General features: G+C 45.0%; 1 protein-coding gene across 4 annotated transcripts in view; it reads right to left on the bottom strand.

Annotated features, from left to right (window-relative positions):
- The window catches only part of MAP2K3 (mitogen-activated protein kinase kinase 3), a 470125-nt gene that overhangs the window by 19207 nt on the left and 430687 nt on the right, over positions 1-20231 (bottom strand). For all 4 annotated transcript variants that reach the window (XM_078665238.1, XM_078665237.1, XM_078665239.1 and 1 more), the window contains one exon: positions 13513-13558. In XM_078665238.1, the coding sequence (XP_078521364.1) occupies positions 13513-13558 (46 nt within the window). The remainder of the gene's footprint in view (positions 1-13512; positions 13559-20231) is intronic.

Here is a 20231-nt window from a genome sequence, read left to right as displayed (position 1 = left end):
CAGACAAGTCACGATTGAGAGAATTAAAATGATACAAGGAATGCAGCCCCGTAAAACTCAAAGACAGGTAAGAATGTTCTTAGGAATGGTAGGTTACTGCAGACAGTGGATAAGTGGATTTTCATTGATTGCAAAACCATTGCAGAGGCTGACAAAGGTAGACATCAGAGACCCTATTATTCTAACTAAAACAGAGATGGAAGCATTTGAACAGCTCAAAACTAAATTGTGTGAAGCACCAGCTTTGTGAATGCCTGATTATGAAAAAGAATTTGAACTGTACCACAGTGAGCGAGAAGGATGTGCTCTGTCAGTATTAATTCAGAGGCATGGAAGAATGAGAAAACCAATTGCGTATTTCTCAGCTGTTTTGGATCCTATTGCAAAGGCTTTGCCAGGTTGTCTGAAAGCAGTAGCAGCAACCAGTGTAAGTCTGGAGCAAAGTGAAGGAATTGTGATGGGATTTCCTGTGAGAGTCTATGTACCTCATTCAGTGGAGATTCTCCTCACAAGAGCAAAGACACAGTACATGACTAACAGCAGAATGACACGTTATGAGAAAATAATTTTGGGAGCTGAGAATGTAACAATTGCAAGATGTGTGAATGTCAACCCATCAACACTGTTGCACAAGTTACTACTTGTGTAACGATATATCTGTAAGAGACATTAGTTAGTGATAGATTCCTTACCGTAGAATATCCCCAGGCGTAAGACTGGATCCGGAAAATTTTGCGTGGCAATACCCCTGCGCGCCGGCAGGCGTCGTCCGCGGCTCCGCGTCCGTCGTCTGCGTCGTTAGCGCCGGAATGACGTCGTCGGAATACTTAGACGCCACCCATGCACGCTGACGCCCGTTCTGATACACAGCTTTTCCGCGCCAGATACGCAGAGCCATGATAGAACCAACACTGGTGCCATGAAACTAGGGCCCTGAAAGGGGATGACCTTAACCCTAGATATCGGTTCGCAGAACGGGGAGGATGGGTGGGTCGGTAAGGAATCTATCACTATCTAATGTCTCTTACAGATATATCGTTACACAAGTAGTAACTTGTGCATCTGAAAGACACGTTAGTGATAGATTCCTTACCTTAGAATAGATACCCCAGCAATACCAACCCCGGTGGTGGGTCTGCGAACCAATATTCACAAAAGAAAGTCCTGGAGGACGGAACGGCCAAAGAAGCCATCCCTCCGGACTTGGCTGTCCAGGCAGTAGTGTTGTGCAAACGTGTGCAGCGAGGCCCACGTAGCTGCCTGGCAAATGTCCTGCAAGGGCACTCCTCGGCCTAGGGCAGTGGTAGTCGCTGTGGCCCGAGTGGAATGAGCCCTGAATCCAACAGGGGGCTCCTTCTTAGCCAAGGAGTAACACGCCTGGATACACCAGATGATCCACCGTGAGATGGTCCGCTTGTGCACCGCCTTTCCCTTCTTAGCGCCCACATAACCAACAAAGAGTTGGTCATCCACCCAGAACTGGCGTGTGCGATCCAGATAGTAAGAGAGCGCACGTTTGGGGTCCAGACGGTGGAGCCTCTCTTCCTCTTTCGAGGGATGCGGAGGCGGAAAGAAGGTGGGCAAGGTAATGGACTGCCCGATGTGGAAGGCCGTGACAACCTCGGGCAGGAAAGAGAGTCTAGTCCGCAACACAACCTTGTCCAGATGGACAGAGAGGAAAGGAGGTGTGGAAGAAAGAGCCTGGAGCTCACTCACTCTCCTGGCAGAGGTGATGGCAACCAGGAAAGCAGTCTTCAGAGTAAGAAGACGGAGAGGACAGTTATGGAGCGGCTCAAAGGGGGCACATATTAGGTAAGTAAGAACAAGGTTCAAGTCCCACTGGGGCATCACGAAAGGAACAGGAGGGAACATGTGCGTGATGCCCTTCATATACCTATTTACAATTGGGGACTAGAACAATTAAGGCTGATCAGGTAGCCTTAAGAAGGTGGAAAGGGCAGAAAGGTACCCCTTGATAGTGCCCAGAGTAGAGCTCTGCTGGGCAAGAGAAAGAAGGAAGAGGAGAACCTCAGAAAGGGGTGCAGAGAGTGTGTCCACAGCCTTTGCTGTGCACCATGCCACAAATCTGTTCCACCTGCAGGCGTATACCGACTTTGTGGAGGGACGCCTGGCTGCCAGAATGACATTACAGACTTCAGGAGGCAAGTCAAATGGCCTCAACTGTCGCCGCTCAATCTCCAAGCTTGTAGGTGGAGACTGGACAGGTTCGGGTGGAGAACCGCCCCCTGCTGCTGCGACAGAAAGTCCTCCCGAAGAGGCAGACAAACCGGGGGATCGACTGATATGCTGAGTAGCTCGGGATACCAGTATCTTCGTGCCCAGTCCGGAGCCACAAGGATAACCTGGGCCCGGTCGCGCCTGATCTTCTTCAGCACTCTGGGCAGAAGTGGTATAGGTGGAAAGGCGTACAACAGACCGCAACGCCACTCGCGACAAAAAGCGTCTCAGAGCGAGTGCCGCCTTGGAAATTCCAACGTTCCATTCTGTGGCGAATAGATCTAACCAAGGCTCTCCCCACTGCTGAAAGAGGCCTTGCGCCACGTCCGAGTTCAGACGCCATTCGTGATCCATCATGCACCGACGGCTGAGTTCGTCCGCCCTGGCATTCTGAGAACCTGCCAGGTGTTGAACCACCAGGGTCACGCCCTGATGTTCCAGCCACTGCCAGAGGCGCAGAGCCTCCTGGCATAGGGTCCACGACCCCACCCCGCCCTGTTTGTTGCAGTACCACATGGCGGTGGTGTTGTCCGTGAACACCTGCACTACACTCCCCCGGACAGAGGGGAGGAATGCCTTCAGTGCTAGTCGGATCGCCCGCAGCTCCAAAAGGTTGATATGGAGCCGGGACTCCGCCGGAGACCAGACGCCTCTGATCTCCGCCTCTCCCATGTGGCCTCCCCAGCCCTGGAGGGACGCGTCCGTCACAACCACGTGCTCCGGTTGGGGTAGGGAGAGGGATCTGCTACTGACCCAATCGCTGTCCGTGAGCCACCACTGCAGCTGTCTTGCAGTGCCCTCCGAGATCAAGACATGATCGGACAAGTTGCCCTGATGCTGGGCCCACTGAAACTTCAGGTCCCACTGCAGAGCCCGCATCCGCCACCGGGCGTGATGCACCAGATGGATGCAGGAGGCCATCAGCCCCAGAAGCCGCAGCGTCAACCTGACCGAGACTCGGGATAAAGGCTGAAAGATCGGAATCAGAGCCTGAATATCCCGAACCCGCTGTTCGGGAGGATAGACCCGAAACGGCGCCGAGTCTAGAACCGCTCCGATGAAGAGGAGCTTCTGAGAGGGGCACAGGTGCGACTTCGGCACATTGATGGAGAACCCCAGCAAGTGCAGGAGGTCGGCCGAAGTCTGGAGGTGGCTGACGACTGTCTGGGGTGAGCCCGCCTTCAAAAACCAGTCGTCGAGGTAGGGGAAGACTGACACTCCTAACCTGCGCAGATGAGCTGCACCACCGCCATCACTTTCGTGAACACCCGTGGGGCACTGGTAAGGCCGAAGGGGAGCACGGTAAACTGAAAGTGCTCGTGGCCTACCGTGAACCGCAGGTAACGCCGGTGGGCCGGCAGGACGGGGATGTGAAAATAAGCGTCCTGCAAGTCCAATGCTACCATCCAGTCTCCAGGGTCCAGGGCAGCTAAGACCTGAGCCAGAGTCAGCATCTTGAACTTCTCCTTCCGGAGGAAGCCGTTGACGTTCCATAGGTCCAAGATCGAGCGTAGGCCCCCTTTGCCCTTCTTGGGTACCAGAAAGTAGTGGGAGTAGCAACCACACCCTACTTCTGGCCCAGGAACGCGCTCGATGGCCCCCTTGGCCAAGAGGGCTGCGACTTCCTCTTGCAGAAGTTGCAAGTGATCCCCCGACACGCGGTGGAATTGCGGTGGCATGGCTGGAGGGGTCGCCTCGAAGGGGAGGGAGTAGCCCCTTCGGACGATTTGCAGCACCCACCTGTCCGACGTGACAGTGCGCCAGTCGAAGAGGTGATGGCGAACCCTGCCCCCCACTGGCATCACATGGGCCTGAAAACACGGACTAGGAAGGTTTTGAGGCAGATGCTGCGGGGGGGAGGTGTGGACTGGCCTCGCCGTTGTCTCTGACCGCCACCACGGCGGTTTCCACGGCTGCAACCATGCTGTTGAACATTCTGCGGTGCGTGGCTGGCAGCACGTGTGGGGGCGCCCCTTCCGTGGCCACGAAAGGAGCGAAAGGCACCCGATTGCTGGCGTGTGGCTGAGAGGCCCAAGGACTTGGCCGTAGCCCTGGAGTCCTTAACACGCTCAAGCGTATGGTCTGCCTTGTCGCCAAAGAGGCGACGGCCATCGAACGGCATGTCCAGTAGAGTGGCCTGGACATCGGCCGAAAAGTTAGCGGACTTCAACCAGGCGTGGCGTCGAACCGCCACCGTTGTTGCCATAGCCCTGCCCAGTGAGTTCGTGGTATCCAGCCCACACCGGATGAAATATCGTGCTGCATCTCGGCCCTACACAAGGGCTTGGGCGAGTTTAGCCCGGACCTCCTCCGGACATTGTGGCAGCATGTCCGCGACCGTGTCCCACAGGGTGTGGGTGTAGCGGCCCAAGAGGCACGTGGTATTGACAGACCGCAGTCCCAAACTCAAGGACGAGAACACCTTCTTCCCGAATTGTTCATAACCCTTGGATTCCCGATCGGGCGGAGCCGTCGGGAATGCGGTCTGGGAAGTGGAGGCCTGGATGACCAGGCTCTCGGGGGTGGGATGGGTGGACAAAAAGCAAGTGTCGCCCGGGGCCGGGCGGTAGTGTCTGGCCACGTTCCTATCCACAGACGGACCTGTGGCGGGCTTGGACCAAGTGCCCACAAGAACGTCACACAACGCCTCATTAAACGGCAGCAGAGGCTCAGTGGAGCTTACCTGCTGTTTAAGGACCTCAGTGAGGAGGTGTAAGGCCTTGGCCACCCTCGTCAACACTACGCTGTAAGTAGCCCCCTCCTCCGTAGCCACGGTGGGAGGGGAGACAAATCCAGTGCCTGGCGAAGTGTCAATTCCACTGGCCTCCCTAAGCTCATATGTCCAGTCCTGTTGAGACTGGCACTCTTGTGCCAGAGGGTCCACAGACCCCTCCCAATCGCCCTCGTCACCCATAGAGAAGTGTGGCTCAATGGTTAGAGCGGCAGACCCTGATGCAGTAGTCTGGCTGGGACCAGGGTTCAATTCCCGCCTCGGTCTCAGGCTCAATTTCCTCGGACCTGATAATTCTCGCCTCGGTGCCTATTCTAATCTTGAGTCCCACTCTGCACCTCTGGGCAATAGCTTGCTTAATCTCTACAATGGCCCAAACATCGCTGAGGATGCCTGACTTCAACTTGGGGGTGCCCAGGAGTAGGCTCCTCACAGGGAAAGGCCAAGAAGGGTTGCCGAGATGCCTACGGGTAGTCGTGCGCTATACAAGTGCGTAATCATTTCATCATTTCATTTTATTTCATCTCCTGCAGATCAGGGTCAACAGACAGGGCCGGTTCATGGAAATAGAAATCTCCAAAGGCCGTCAGAAGTGGCGCCCAGCGGCGCCGCTCCTGCGCCAGATCCGGACCGAAGGGAGGATTGGGGACGGAGTCCATAGTGGCGACACCCGCAGGGCCGGCGCCGGTGAGGTTGTGAGGTCGACCGGCGATGACCCAGATCCGGAAGTGGATCCAGTGAGGGCCTGCGGCGCCGGGACCGAAGTCGCCGGCGGCGCCGGGGCCGAAGCACCCGACGGCGTCGGAGCCGAAGCACCGGACCCGCTAGGCCCTCCAGCCGGGATCGTTGGGCCCGGATGCGCCACGGGACCCGGCTGAGAAGGGAGGGACCTCATGGCCATGAGGTACCACTCTACCTCCTCTGGCGTCGCATCATGCCCAGGGACTCGAAGAAGTGGGGCAGGCGGCGACGCCTGCGACTCTGTTGGAGTCGCGTGGGTGGTGTCACCCGAACCCCCGGCCGCATCGTGCGAGCGTCAGGGTGGGTCGGAGGAACGATGACGTCTCTCCGACCTCTCATGCCTCTTACCTGAGGACTTGGATCCTGACGACCGTTGTCCACTCCCGGAGCTGCGAGGACTCCGACCCCGCGACCGGTCCCTCGACCTCCTGTGGGACTGGGACCTGGAGTGGCACGGGCCGACTGCCGGAGCTCGAATCGCTTGCGGGACCGCTCCCGCCTAGCTTTAGACATCAGGGCCCGGCAGTCGGAGCAGGTGCGGTCGTCGTGGTCGAGGCCTAAACACTTGAGGCACCGGCGATGGGGGTCGGTAACCGACATCAGTCGGTCGCACTTGGAGCAGGGTTTAAACCCGGGCATACCTACCGGCACCGTCGGAGTCGAAGACTCGAGTAGCAAAATGATCAAAAGATCAAAAAAGTTTAGTCAAAAAATGACTAAGGGGTAGAGCTTCTCCGGAGCTGCGCTAGCTGGCGCGGAAAAAAGAAGAACTGACGTCAGCGCGCATGGGCGGCGTCTAAGTACTCCGACGACGCTAACGACGGACGCGGAGCCGCAGACGACGCCTGCCAGCGTGCAGGGGTATTGCTACGCAAAATTTTCCGATCAAGTCTGAAGCCTGGGGATATTCTAAGGTAAGGAATCTATCACTAACGGGTCTCTTTCAGATACCCGATACGGTTGAGGCAGAAGTGAAAGGAGAGTTTAATCCCAAGTATTTGGATGTTCTGGAATATTGCACGTCCAGACATTAAAGATGAACCTTAGCTTGAATCAGATTTTGTCATGTTTGTGGATGGCTCATGCTTGAGAACAGAAAGTGGTGTTCTAAGTGCTGCATATGCTGTTTGTACAGTGGCAGAAGTGTTGGAAGCATCTTGTCTGAAAGGAATTCATTCTGCTCAAATAGCGGAGTTGATTGCTTTGATACGAGCATGTGAGTTGGGAAAAGAGGTGAAAGTAAACATAGTGACTGATAGTCAATATGGTTATGGAGTTGTTCATGATTATGGACAGCTTTGGTCCCAAAGAAGCTATTTGATCTCTGCTGGAACACCCATTCGGAATGCTGAGTTTGTGAAAACATTGATTGATGTGATACAGCTGGCTGTGGTAAAATGTTCAGCCCACAAGAAAGGTGATGATTATATCACCAGAGGAAACAGTTATGCTGATGCAATTGCAAAGCATTGCGCTAAAAATCAAATTTCAATCAATCGGGAGAAAACTGAAGAACATGTTCCAAGTCCTTTAATGCTAACCATTGTAGTAGAAACTTGGCAGGAACTGAAGCAGATGCAGGAAGAGGCAGGAACAGAGGAAAAAGATATTTGGCTAAAATCAGGCTGTAGACAAAGGGAGGAAGATGAAATTTGGGTTTACAAAGATGAAAGACCAGTAATGCCCGATAGCATGATTTCAGATATGGCCCGAATGTACCATGGTCAAGCACATATTGGCAGAGACGCCATGATCCGTCTCTTTAGACAAACTTGGTATAATCCTAAATTCGGAATGATTGCTGAAAGTTTGTGTCAAAGATGCTTAGTCTGCCAGCAGTTTAATCAGAACAGGAAAAATGTTGTAAGTTTGGGAACCATAGGACGGGAGGGTGGACCATTTACAAGAGTTCAGATGGATTTTGTTGAATTACCTCCATGCAACAGACTCAGATACATTCTTGTAATAATCTGCTTGTTCTCTCGATGGGTAGAAGCTTTCCCCACGAGAAGGAATGATGGAATAACTGTTGCTAAACTGTTGTTGCGTGGGATAATACCGCGTTTCGGGTTCCCAGTCACGACTGAATCGGACAGAGGCCCGCATTTTCAAAATGAATTAATGCAGATGATTTGTGAAGCTCTGGATATAGACCTGAGGCTTCAGGAGTAGTTGAACAGGTAAATGGCACGATTAAAAACAGAATTGCAAAGATGTGTTTGGCAACTGGAATGAAGTGGCCTGACGCCTTGCCACTTGTTTTAATGACTCTGAGAAGCATACCTGACAGAAAAACTGGATTAAGCCCACATGAAATTTTAATGGGCAGGGTGATGAGACAGGCCTATGTACCAGTTAATAAACTGTTGACTATTAATGATGACATCATACTGGATTACTGCAAAAACCTGTCTGATGTGGTAACTTCTGTGCTCCACCAGGTGGGAACTGAATCAAATTCCAAAGAAAAAACTCCAGCTCACGATCTAGTCCCTGGGGATTGGGTAAGAGTGAAAGTTCATCGCAGAAGGAATTGTTTGGTACCAAGGTGGCAAAGACCACGTCAGGTGATCTTGATCAGTAACACTGCAGTTAAGTGTGCTGGATTGAAGAGGTGGGTTCATGCTAGTCACACCATTAGTGTGCCTGAACCTGAATACCCATACGACGGTGAAAGTACAACTGACTCTGATTCTGAGGCTGAACCAGAAAAGGATCCAGATACAGAAGATCGGAAAGAACGTCGACATCTGGAAGTATCAGAAGCCAGTTCTGCGTCTGAAGGTGAAGGTGAAAGGGAATTTGTTGAAATACCAGATTCAGAAGATAAACCTGAAGATCAAAAATCGGTAAAGGCAAGCACCAGTAAAGACGCAAAAGAAAGTGAAGAGAGAGCTGTAGAAAAAGAGAAAGCTGAAACGCAAACTGAAAACTCTGGAAGTAGGAACGGAATTCCTGAAACTGGGGAAGAGGAAGTAACTCACGACAAGGATGAGATTCCAAGTACCAGTTATGAAAGAGTTCCTGACAGAGTGACAGTAGAGAAAACTAAGACCGATGAAGACAAAGACATTGTGAAAATCATAATAAATGATACAGTAGAAGACACCGAAAGTGAAACTGATGACAGTGCAGATGAGACTCCATTAAGAAAAAGCACAAGAAAAAGAGCTTGGAGAGTGGAGCATAACACTGTAGAACTAAAGACTAAGAAAGTCAGCAAAGGAGACAATTGGCCTAAAGGGGCAGGAGGATTGAGATTCAAAATAGTAAATGCAACAAAGGAACAAGAAGAGCAAGTGAATGAAATTACCAGTCAGAAAGAGACGCTGGGAAAGAAAATAGAGACAATTCAAAGGCCAAAAAGAGTAAGACGCCCAAATCAGAGGTATAAGTCACCTGAGTGGACATATATTGTTCTTCCACCTATTGTTGAAGTTAATAGTAGTCAAGAAAACCTGTACGACCCAAAGCCAATTGGGAAAAGTGGGTAAAGAAGTCAATTAAGAAATGGAAAGTTAGGTGCTCAAAGTATATGATATTCAAATAAAAAGTCTGAAGTCCTGTGAGACGGTTTTTTGTAAATAATAGAAGAGGTCGGAGTTGACACAATGCCGAAGAAAGCTTGTTAGAAAAACTAATCATAGCAATATTTAGAATAGAAATTGACACAAAGTCGAAGAAAACTTGTTAGGGTGCTGTGTGAGGTGAGAAATTATAGGTGACACAAGGTCGAAGAAACAGTGTTAGAGAAAAATGGCAATGAACAATCACAAGACGAAATGTTCTATTTTTAGAAAATGGTGCAGGTGTTGCTCAATATGCATGGGGTTATTGACTATTACTATGGATAATTTTAGCTATTGTTATTCCTTTCCAAATTAATTTAACAAAATTAAAACCGAATGTGAGTACCAGTAAGCCAAATGAGAAAGAAAACGTACATGAAACATGTGTATAAGCCCGAGTTGCATCAAGATAAGTCCATTAGTGACTTCACCAAAAATACTTTTTCAAAATTATTGCTTGAGTACATTAAAACTATGAATGTTGATGACTGTTATGTTTGTGTAAAGTTGCCAGCATCAGTGTCAGAAGGGGTGACCTATCACCACCTTCCTCTTACTTATGGAGTTACTTGTAGTGTAATCTCAAGTTTGTTTTATAAGACTGGTAAATTGGAATATCAATATTCTAATGTGGATGAGATATTTGCAAAGTTGAAGATCGATGCCACACTAAACAAAAGGAGACATGCAGAAGTGATGGGAGAATATTTTATAGAAGTAGATGAGTTAACACACAAGTATGCATTTAATAATAATTTGACCTGTAAAATGAGAATTGAAGAGAAGGCGTTTTTAAATATGGTTGAGGAAAGAAGAATTGCTTATAAAAGAAAAGAAAAGATGGAACATGCAAAGTCAAAATATTATACATTTGATGATGAGAATATTGAAGATAAGAATGTGAATGTGGCATTAAATATAGATGCACCAATGTTGGGAAAATTTTGTATCAGAAGAGATAATTCAATGTATGACAATTATTTTGTGGGTGCGAGTCAATGTGAAGACACTTATAGAATTTTAGGAGGTTGGGGATTTAAAGGAGGAAATGATCCTGTTTTCCCTGGAATTTATTTCATATGTGGGAATAAAGCTTATTATAGGTTGCCTGACCACTGGTATGGGACATGTTATGTGGGTTTGGTCTTTCCTAAAATATTTCATGTAGATAGAGGTACTAATGGAAAGCATGAGATAGGTAAAGTTCTAAGTAGAAAAAGAAGAGATACTGTGTTAGAAATAATAGGTGATGTATTTGGAGCACTGATACCAGCAGTGGGAATTTCGTTCAATGCAAATAGAATCAGAAAATTGTCCACAATTGTTGATAAATTGTCAACAGATACAGCAGGAGGATTCCTAATGGTAGATACTGAAATGGTGTCTACGAGAGCTATGGTTATGCAAATCCGACTTGCCCTTGATATAATTTTAGCAAAAAAGGGAGGAGTCTGTGGAATTTTGAAAGTTCAACATTGTTGTACTTATATTCCAGATAAAAGTCAGAACATTGAAAAGTATATTATAAATATTACAGATTTTCATAAAGAAATTGAACCACTGGAGGTTGACGGTGTCCTTGTAAGGCTGGGTAAAAATTTCTCAGCAATTAAACGTTGGATTCAAGAAATAGGTAGTTCAATTATAGGTAAGATACTAATTCCAATAACAGTTATAGTGATAGTGATTTTCTTTATATGGTTATGCTGTATATACAAGGGTAGAAGAGATTTCAGAAACTTGATGAAGAAAAGGAATGAAGAAAGATTGGCAAGAATAAGAGAAAAGAATGAGATAGAAATGGAAGATATTAACGATAAGGTTCTTAAAGATTCGAAAGAGAAAGAGACAAAAGTATAGATGTCATTAACAAAAAGAAGTTGAAACATGTTCTGCTAAATTTCCAAAATTTTGAGGGTTATTTGGTGATAAAATCACCAGATGAGGGAATTGATGGAGCGAGGTGGCAAACGCAAAATTTTGTGTACCCCTCGTGAAATTAATGTCCTATAACATTTAACACTTACTGATTGCATGTTTTGTGAAATTAACCAACCATAGAGTAAAGTGCACACATTATTTTTATACACATGGGGAGAACTAACTTGCTTGCATGGTGCAATTTAACCCAGCTAATATGTATTGTTATCGTGTTGTGAACTAATGTGCAGCTTATTCGTAAACAAACGCAATTTAAATGTGCTTATTGTATTCATTTATGTGATGGAGAGGTCGAAATGTAAGTTTAAAACGCATTTATGTAGCTTATCTGCTAGGTAACAACTAATTGGGGAACATTAGTAAGGTGGGAGGTAAACAGAATGGGTTTAAATTCAATAGCTAATGTAAATCTGTGTTTGTTTTCATGATAGTTCCACAAGTGGCCTTTGAGGCCTGTGCAAAGATGGACGGTCGGGTAAACTGTGAGCAAGAGTTGAACTGCGCAGGCGCGCCAAAACCTGCAAGTCAGAGTGAACTGCCTGTGCTCAAGGAGGTTCAAGGCTGCTGTGGCCCGGAACCTAGGATGGGTGCCAACCCTGGACGATGTAATGTTCAGAGCCTGGGAGAGTTTGTCGATGTTACAAGTACACGGAAATGTCTAGGCCACGGACTAACTTAAACAATTACCCTTTCTTTCTTGCTGACATGTTGAAAAAATGATGCTGTAGTGGTGAGATGATGCTCACCCACCCCGAAATGTGTCCAATGAAATTCTGAATAAGAGATGGTAGTTACATTTTAGATAGATTAAGTTAGGGATTTAGGGTATAAAACCCCTGGTTTTGTCTAGGTGGGGTCGCTTTTTCCATTTCCATCGGAGATGCTGCCCGATTGCTGACCGATTCCTGGATGTAAGACTCTTATGAATTTATTTGTTTGCTTTGCAGGATTGAAGGATAAGATGAGGGTGTTAGTTAGGGATGTTAGGAGAGAATGACTTTGGAACTATCTGTTCTTTGCTAATCTTTAACTGTTTTTCTAAAATAAAGCGATTTTTCCTTGAGCTCAAATAAAAGGATCATTTGAAATAAAGTTTAAGTTTTATCGAATAAAGTTTTACTAATGCTTAAATGTCAGACATGATAAAGTTTTTGCTTTGAATAAAGATTAGAAAATGAAGAAGTAAAAGCTGGTCTTTGATTCGTCCTACGCCTAATTTTCATTCTAGCAGATCCATTGCCACTATGGTGGTGTGTCTGAATAATTTAATCCATGGTTAATTGTTAAATCTGCAGATGTAAATAATGAATAGTTAAATAGGTTTAGACGCTCCACCAAAATGTTACAGCGTTTCTCCATTGCGATTCACCAAAGCCTTGAAGCCAAGTGTAAGTGAACAGGGTAAATGCGCAGTGTTATGGGCCCCAGTGATGCATGATGTGTGTGTTTTAAGGTTTCAGGGAAATGGTGAGCATTGATTAGAAATGATTTCTGGAGCCGCGCTGTAGCAATATAAGTGCTGGTTAAGAATCACTTTTCCTACGTTGTCAAAGATTTGGAGCCTCTAGAATTTATGCTGGAGGGTGATCGCAAACTCAGTCTCCCCTAGGCTAACTCAAAACACAGCTGGATATCAAGGGTAGAAGAAATTGCTTTCTGAGACCTATAACACAACTGCAAAGGCTACTAAACCTTAATGCAGCTTTTTGGTACAATCCGTTTTTTGTTCTTTCCACGGAGATGAAATTTGATATGCTTTCCTCCAATTTGCCACATGGTTTGGGTGTCCATTTAATAGCCGCAGATAAACCCTGAAACAACAAGCAGATGACAACTTTCTAGTAAGGAAAGTATAACACTGTGGTGTTCGCAAAGTTCCTGAAGAATTGGAGGTTCTGCTCTATGTTAAAATTCATATGATTTATATAGAACAGCAGATCATGACATATTTGATCTTTAGATGCCAGAGCCTTGGGTGCCCAGTGCTTATGTGTGGTTTATGTTAATCCATTGATCACGTTGACTGGCAGACACACTGAGAAACCTGTCTGAGATGCCTAGTATTCAAAATGTAGAATCTTTACACTGTGATACCAGCCCCTTTGTAAACTCAAGAAATGCTCTGTGGCTTTTCAGGGATATATTGCTTGGAATATTGGTGATTATAAAACATCATTAGTCCTACAAAAAGCAGATTCAGAGCACCTTGAAACAATATTATAAAGCTAGAAGTGCACCTTAAAAATACTTAATAGTGATTCCATTAGTTAAGACAAGTTGCAATGTACTCACCATGAGTTCCAGGTAGCTCATTCTCTCTGCTGCCTTCTTCCGTAAGCTTAAAAAGAAAAACAGAAGTTTAGTAAATATCTCATATACTGGACCTACTTGCATAAACCAAATCACTGAGGCACTGTAGTTAGTACCTGCCTCACGTATAATATGTGGTGTAACTCAAAGTTAAGGAATTAAAGATACAATTATTTGAAAAGTAGAAAGCAAATGTACAGATGTTCTATAAATTGAAGGGGCAGTACCACCTAGGTTACAGGTTCAAGACGTTTGTAAAAAATGTCCTCACCACCAAACAAGCATCTATGATAACAGATGTAATGACCACAGAGTACAAAATGCTTCTGAAATGCCCATAAAAAATCGAAGGTTTGAAAACATCAAGTACCATAAACTACTCGTGGTCTTTAGAGCCTAATTTGCGAATAATCAAAAGTGGACCTCTTCTATGAAACAAAAATGATTATAGTAGCAAGCAATCTGCTGTTAAAATATTAAAAGGGGATGCAGACTCAACGAAAAAGAAGCCTCTCTAAATGCCTTTCAAGTAAAATAAGAGTCTTTTCTCTCCCATTATAGAACACAGAGAAATCTGCACAACCCACGATCAGCACGACACAGCCGGTCGCTCACAAATAAAAGCCCACCATTTCTCATCTTGAAATGTAGGGGGAAAAACAAGTAATACAAATATCCAAACGACAGGAGCACAAAGGCAGAGTGAAAAACAGACAAATGTTATGGTCAAGTTGGAAAAGCGTTTGCAGAAAATTGGGCAGAGCAAATGGCAGCTAAAGAAGCATCTCGAAATGAAGCTTGTGGAGCCTCTCTGCCAACTACAGATAATTTCATTTTGAGACAAGGATAGCTTGCACGCCAGAGCATTTCAGAAAGTGGCAAGTTTCAGGAAACTATTTGCGTCGAGTCATATTCACTACCATGTGAGGAGGTGACATAAGCATATTCTTAAACGATGAAGAGGATCCAATGTCATTTCAAAGGCGCTCCAATGGACACACCCATGGCCACGGTAGCAGTGCGTGGGGTGCCCTTTGCAGCTCACTAAAGTGCTGCAAGCTGTGGTTGGGGTTATGAGGGTAAGGACTAAGATCAGTGGAGAGAAGGCTATCCTCTGGATTCCAATCAAAAGGGATTCAGAATAAGTTGTGGATGATTTAGTAACTTGAGAGAAAATGATCACTAAAATTCACAGATCTCCCTAATGGGACCCCTTGAATTACTGAGGACGGGAGAATGAGACAAGCTAGTGAGAAAAGGGCTAAGGTTGGAAATACAATGAACTACTTTTTATGAGAAAGCTGCTGAAAAATGTCTATTATATACGTGAATTGAATGATCTGGGACTGCAGTTATCGACTACTCATGTAGATCTGCTGTATGTTACTGTAAATGCTTAAAAATGCTTTTTTCAAAAAAACAATTTAATAAAAAGGGAATTAGCATATGTGGAAAACCTGCTCTATACGACAGTACCCGAAGATCAGTAAATCATGGGAAGAGACAGAAAATAGAAAAGCAGATTAAGACAATCCAAAGAAGAAACAAAGGAGGAGTCAAAAACATGAGTCTGCAGACCCAGTTGTTTGTATGAGCATGGAGCCCCACAAAGCATAAAGACAATACTGCTGGTCATCCTGCACAGCCACTCATTGATTCAGAGCTCACAAAATATGAAGGAGGTTTTTCCATGAATAAGTTTGATTTTGCTAGCACATAGGAGCTACAAAGATGTTCATAAACTGGGACCCAAAGACAGTAAACCCTTACCCAGTATGCCAAGCAGGATATCTATGAATCCAAACAAGTTAACAAATTGAACCGTTGTTTACAATTTTAGTTTGTGGCTGTGACCAAAGATCCACAGCAAGTGCCTTAGTAAATGACGTAAACCTACAATGGACCAGGGAGTACTGAGGAAATCAATGTTATTTTTAATATCTATCTTTTAGTACTGAAAACATAAGAATGGTAATAATTGCCAGACATACTAAGTGAACAACGGCACATCGATCGGTGAGATAAAAGGGCAATGTGAAATGAATAGTCAAACTACTTAACACCATGATTGATTGATATATTGCAAATTAAGTTATAGGGATTACATTTACTCTCTACTTTAGCTTAGCATCTTTTTCTGATGGCGGTTTGCACATATATTCCCATAATACGAGGAAGAGTCACACACACATTTATTTATTCTTGGTAGATTTTGTTGCCCTTTAGTCTGCACAATTAGTTCCAGGGCAACACATTTCAAAATGCAAGGCCCTTGTTTTATTTTTGTGGTTGTAGGAGTGGACTCTTTCTCTCCAGACTAATTAAAGATGCTGTTCTGCACCTCTGGCACAGTACAGTATGGCTGGTATTTTATTATTTAAACAGCATCCATGCTGAATTTGGCGAGAGGCACTTCACGCCAGAGTTATCATGGAAGCAAATGTGAGCTGTGACTGAGATTCAGCTCTGCAGGCCCCGGCCTGCATCCTGAGACGTAAGATAACCGTACAAGAGAAGTGTGCAGGCCTTGATACTCAGACGGGGTACATTTGTTAAAGTACTGAGACCAGCTTTCTGCCATATTATACCAAGGTAAGGGTTAAGATCATTCCAACATGTCTGGTAGAAGGATACTCCCGATATGCTCTTGCTAGTATAGAGGTATTAGTGATAGATATGAGTAACATTAGGAACAATTAACATGGTTGAATTGTTTCTGTTTTTCACCATTCCAATAATGCTTGTAACAGTGATGTGTTTCATCTGCTTAATTGCAGCTCATGTTTTATTTACAAGGATTAGCTATTTTCAATAAACACTTTAAAATGTATTCTCGTGTCTTTTCCTTGTGACACCTTGGGCAATGCAAAAGTGACTAACAAAAGGGTTAGATCCGTTTCCACTAATACCTTGGGAATCAGAGTGGTGATGTTCGAGGTTACTGCCAACATCTACAACTCTGGAAGTGTAGGAGTTTATATGTAGTACTCTGAGCTGGCCTTACCAACATTTACTGTGGATATAAGTAGAATGAGTCTCTATATTGTAAAGTTATGTTGACCTACTACATAAACTAACTAAATTCATAGGAACCTTATAACAATGACTTTTACACATTAAAATAGTTGTATATGTTTATTTAAGTCAATGCATTCTATCTGAATAAGCACATCAGCATTTCGACTCAAATACAAGATTGGCAACAGGGTTGTCATCAGAACAAATAGACAAAGCTACCTGTATCTGGCATAGTTCTGATTCATTTATAAATAGGGCTCCAGGTTTTATGATATTTATTTTTTTGCCATTTCCGTCTGTATTTATCCATATTTATTTTTCGGGCATTTTTTCTGTATTTATCCACATTTATTTTTGCCGTAAGCAAAAGACGACGCTACAGCTAGTATTTTTCCACATTTATTTAAATTGACAATGCACACATGCGCTCAGTTGTTATTGGTCAACACTATACATTCATCTGAAAACAAACTTTACCATTTGCAAAATGTCCCAAATATGCTTAAAAGTGCTATCACAAGCCGTTTGTCTCAGAGCCTTGCAGTTTCTGTCATTGGCAGAGTGCCACATCCTCTCCCCCACTGAACACCATACAGCCCCACTGAGAGAAACTCACACTGCCTTCAGCTGCCTGAACAAAGTGAAAAGGTGCCTCTCTTAAGTGTGTGTGAAGTGATAACAGGTGTGAGCCTTTGTTTCCCATCTGTGGCATTTGCTTCTAGGTGTGAGGCTCCTGGCTGCTCACACCCAGACAGGAGACTCAAACAGATTGAGGCCTGATGACCCCTCAGAATAGGCCATTGTTATGGGCCGAGCAGGAGCCAGAATAAGAAAGCCCCGTCTGCCTGCATGTGTTTGCTTGTTGCGATAAAGCAGATAACACGCTGCTCAATTTCAATTTTTATGGCAAGCTCCCAATACTGGAGCGTTGGTTTTGCCATCTTAGTTGTGCACTTTTTCCCTGTGCTTAGGGCAATATTGTGGCTCCGTAAATAAAGCCCTCTGTGGCTGAGCCCTGTATTTGCCCACACAGGTTCAAAATTAGTTCAATGTCAAAGTTTGCAAAATCACTCGTTTTTCCAAGGATGTGGTGACCCCTTGCCTGCCACTCATTTTGGGGCAGAAGCGAGCCGAGGGGCCGTCGAGCAGCGCTCTGGAGGAATGTGGGGGCATGGACCTGATTAAAACAAAGAATCCCGAGTGTGGAAAGCAGGTCCGTGTCTAATGAGGGTATGGGTCTCTGTGCCTTAATGCGGGGGTGCACTCGAGTAAGGGTGCTGGCCCCCACTGATGTTAAAAGGTGGATTTGCGGGGCGAAAGAAAGAGGGCTCCCTTCCCTGTGATTTAAAAGGGAGAATCCTTGCTCTTTAGCATCTGCCACCAGCCGCCGTTTTGAGCACAACTGGGACGCAGACTCACCTTGCAGTTGATTCCCGGCTCCGGCTCGGCCCTCTCGGGACAGAAGAAGGTATTGCGGGCTGGGTTCACAGGTGGCACGTCTCAGGGTTTAGGGGTAAGGGGCGACGTCACGAATACCTTGTGGCCGGCGATTCTGGTCTTTCAAAGACCTGTGAAGTACTCAGGTGCGTCTCAGCCCGGGCTGACGCCTCTTAACCCTCTAAGGAGGGAGAGACACCAGACGGCAGCACAGCAAAATTTACTCGTATTTTCCCGTTTATATATATAAATACAGACAAAGGAAAACTTGTTTTCCGTCTGTATTTATATGAATAAATCCGTAAAAACTGAAAAACGGGAGCCCTATTTATAAAGCATATCTAGCATCTACGCAATGAAGTTCGAATTGCTAAATGCAAAAAAATGTACAAATTCATTCGCAAAGTAAAGAATATGCAAATATTATTTGTGGATTACAACAAATATGGCAGAGAAACAAGAGACATTATAATTTTTGACGCTAGTTACAGCTCAATTGGTCGATATATGAAAACCAGGTTGAACGTATTTTTTTTTAAATGGGGAGAGTGAGTCTATGTTCATGGAACGTGGCAGGCTTAAACGATAAAAGTAAAAGGGCTCAACTATTCCAACTAACACGCCAGAATCCAGTAGACATACTTTGCCTGCAAGAAACTCATATTGTAACTGCTGATAGGGAATTACTTAAATTACCTGGATATAATCTGCTGGTAGCCACAACCCAATCCTCTAAAACTAGAGGGATAGCTATTTTAGCTAAACCTATTATGGGCCCCCCGACTCGCAGATCAGCGGATAAGAATGGCAGATGGGCGATAGCTCAACTAAAATGCGGTCTTACAATATGCGCAATCTATGGCTCAAATATGGATGATCCCACCATCTTCCAAGAGTTAGAGATAGAACTGGCCTCCTGGACAGGCTCCTTAATTTTTTGTGGGGATTTCAACATAGATATAGGCGTACTCATCAATAACAGTTTTACTTTGAATTATAAAGGACGCAAACCAAAGGTATTTAGCGCACTTAGGCAATTAATGGAAACCCATAACTTACTAGATATGTGGGTTCAGTCAGGCAAAAAGACAGACGGTTATACATTCTTTTCTTACCCCCACAATAAATATTCTCGGATCGACTATATCATGTCATCGTTAGAGGGCTTGGTAATGATTGATATGATTAAGTCCCCTAAAACAATTTCGGACCACAATGCGCTCACCTTTGTCTTTGATCTCCCCGAATTGGTTAAACCAAAGTGTAATTGGACCTTTGACAGAAGACTCTTGATCAATCAGGAATTCATAACACATATGAAAAATTGGGCACAGGGCTTTTTCGATTGTAACCGCTTTAGCGCGTCACGAGTAACGGTCTGGGACTGTTTTAAAGCGGCAATAAGGGGAGAAACTATCTCATTTGTCGCCAATAAAAAGAAGCGGGAAGACAATATTAATACACAGCTCATGGAGGAACTTTCTGATCTTGAGACACTCCATGCCACTCAGATAGGCCAGGGGGTTGCAACATCTGAAACCCCTAAAAAAATACTGATATTAAAAAATGAAATTAATAACACCTTGATCCAAAAAGCAGCCGAGACCTATCAAGCTAACAAAAATAAGCTATATGAATCAGGGGAGAATGTAGGCAAACACTTAGCATTACGAACACGCCAAAAACAATCACAAGGCAATATAAAGATGATTGAATATGAAGCCAAGGAATATACATCCAAGCAGGATATCCTAAACATATTTCAAAAATATTATAAGAAATTGTATCACAGCGATCTGACAAATTCGGATTCGGACATCACGTCATTTTTGAACAACTGGCTCCCAGACCAAGACATAAATACTAGGATAGATGACAGGATTAAAATAATACTCGAGAGAGAAATTACCTATACTGAGGTAGAGATTGCCTTATCCGAACTTTCCAATGGTAAGGCGGCAGGCCCCGACAAAATCCCCCTAGAACTGTATAAAATCCTAGGTAAACAAATAATCCCGCTATTGTTAGATCTCTTTCTCGGAGTGCAGTATCACTCCGCCCCACCAGACTCCTGGAAACTAACGAATATTATAATTTTTCACAAAAAAGGTAAACCATCTCAGCTTCCCTCATCTTACAGACCGATATCCCTGATAAACTCTGACTCAAAGCTCTACTCAAAAGTACTAGCCAACCGACTGAACGGGGTTATCAAACATCTCGTATCCCCCTGGCAACACGGATTT

The sequence above is a fragment of the Lissotriton helveticus genome, chromosome 10 (assembly GCF_964261635.1).
Source record: "Lissotriton helveticus chromosome 10, aLisHel1.1, whole genome shotgun sequence".
NCBI classification, from domain to species: domain Eukaryota; kingdom Metazoa; phylum Chordata; class Amphibia; order Caudata; family Salamandridae; genus Lissotriton; species Lissotriton helveticus.
This window is presented reverse-complemented; position numbering and strand designations above follow the sequence as displayed.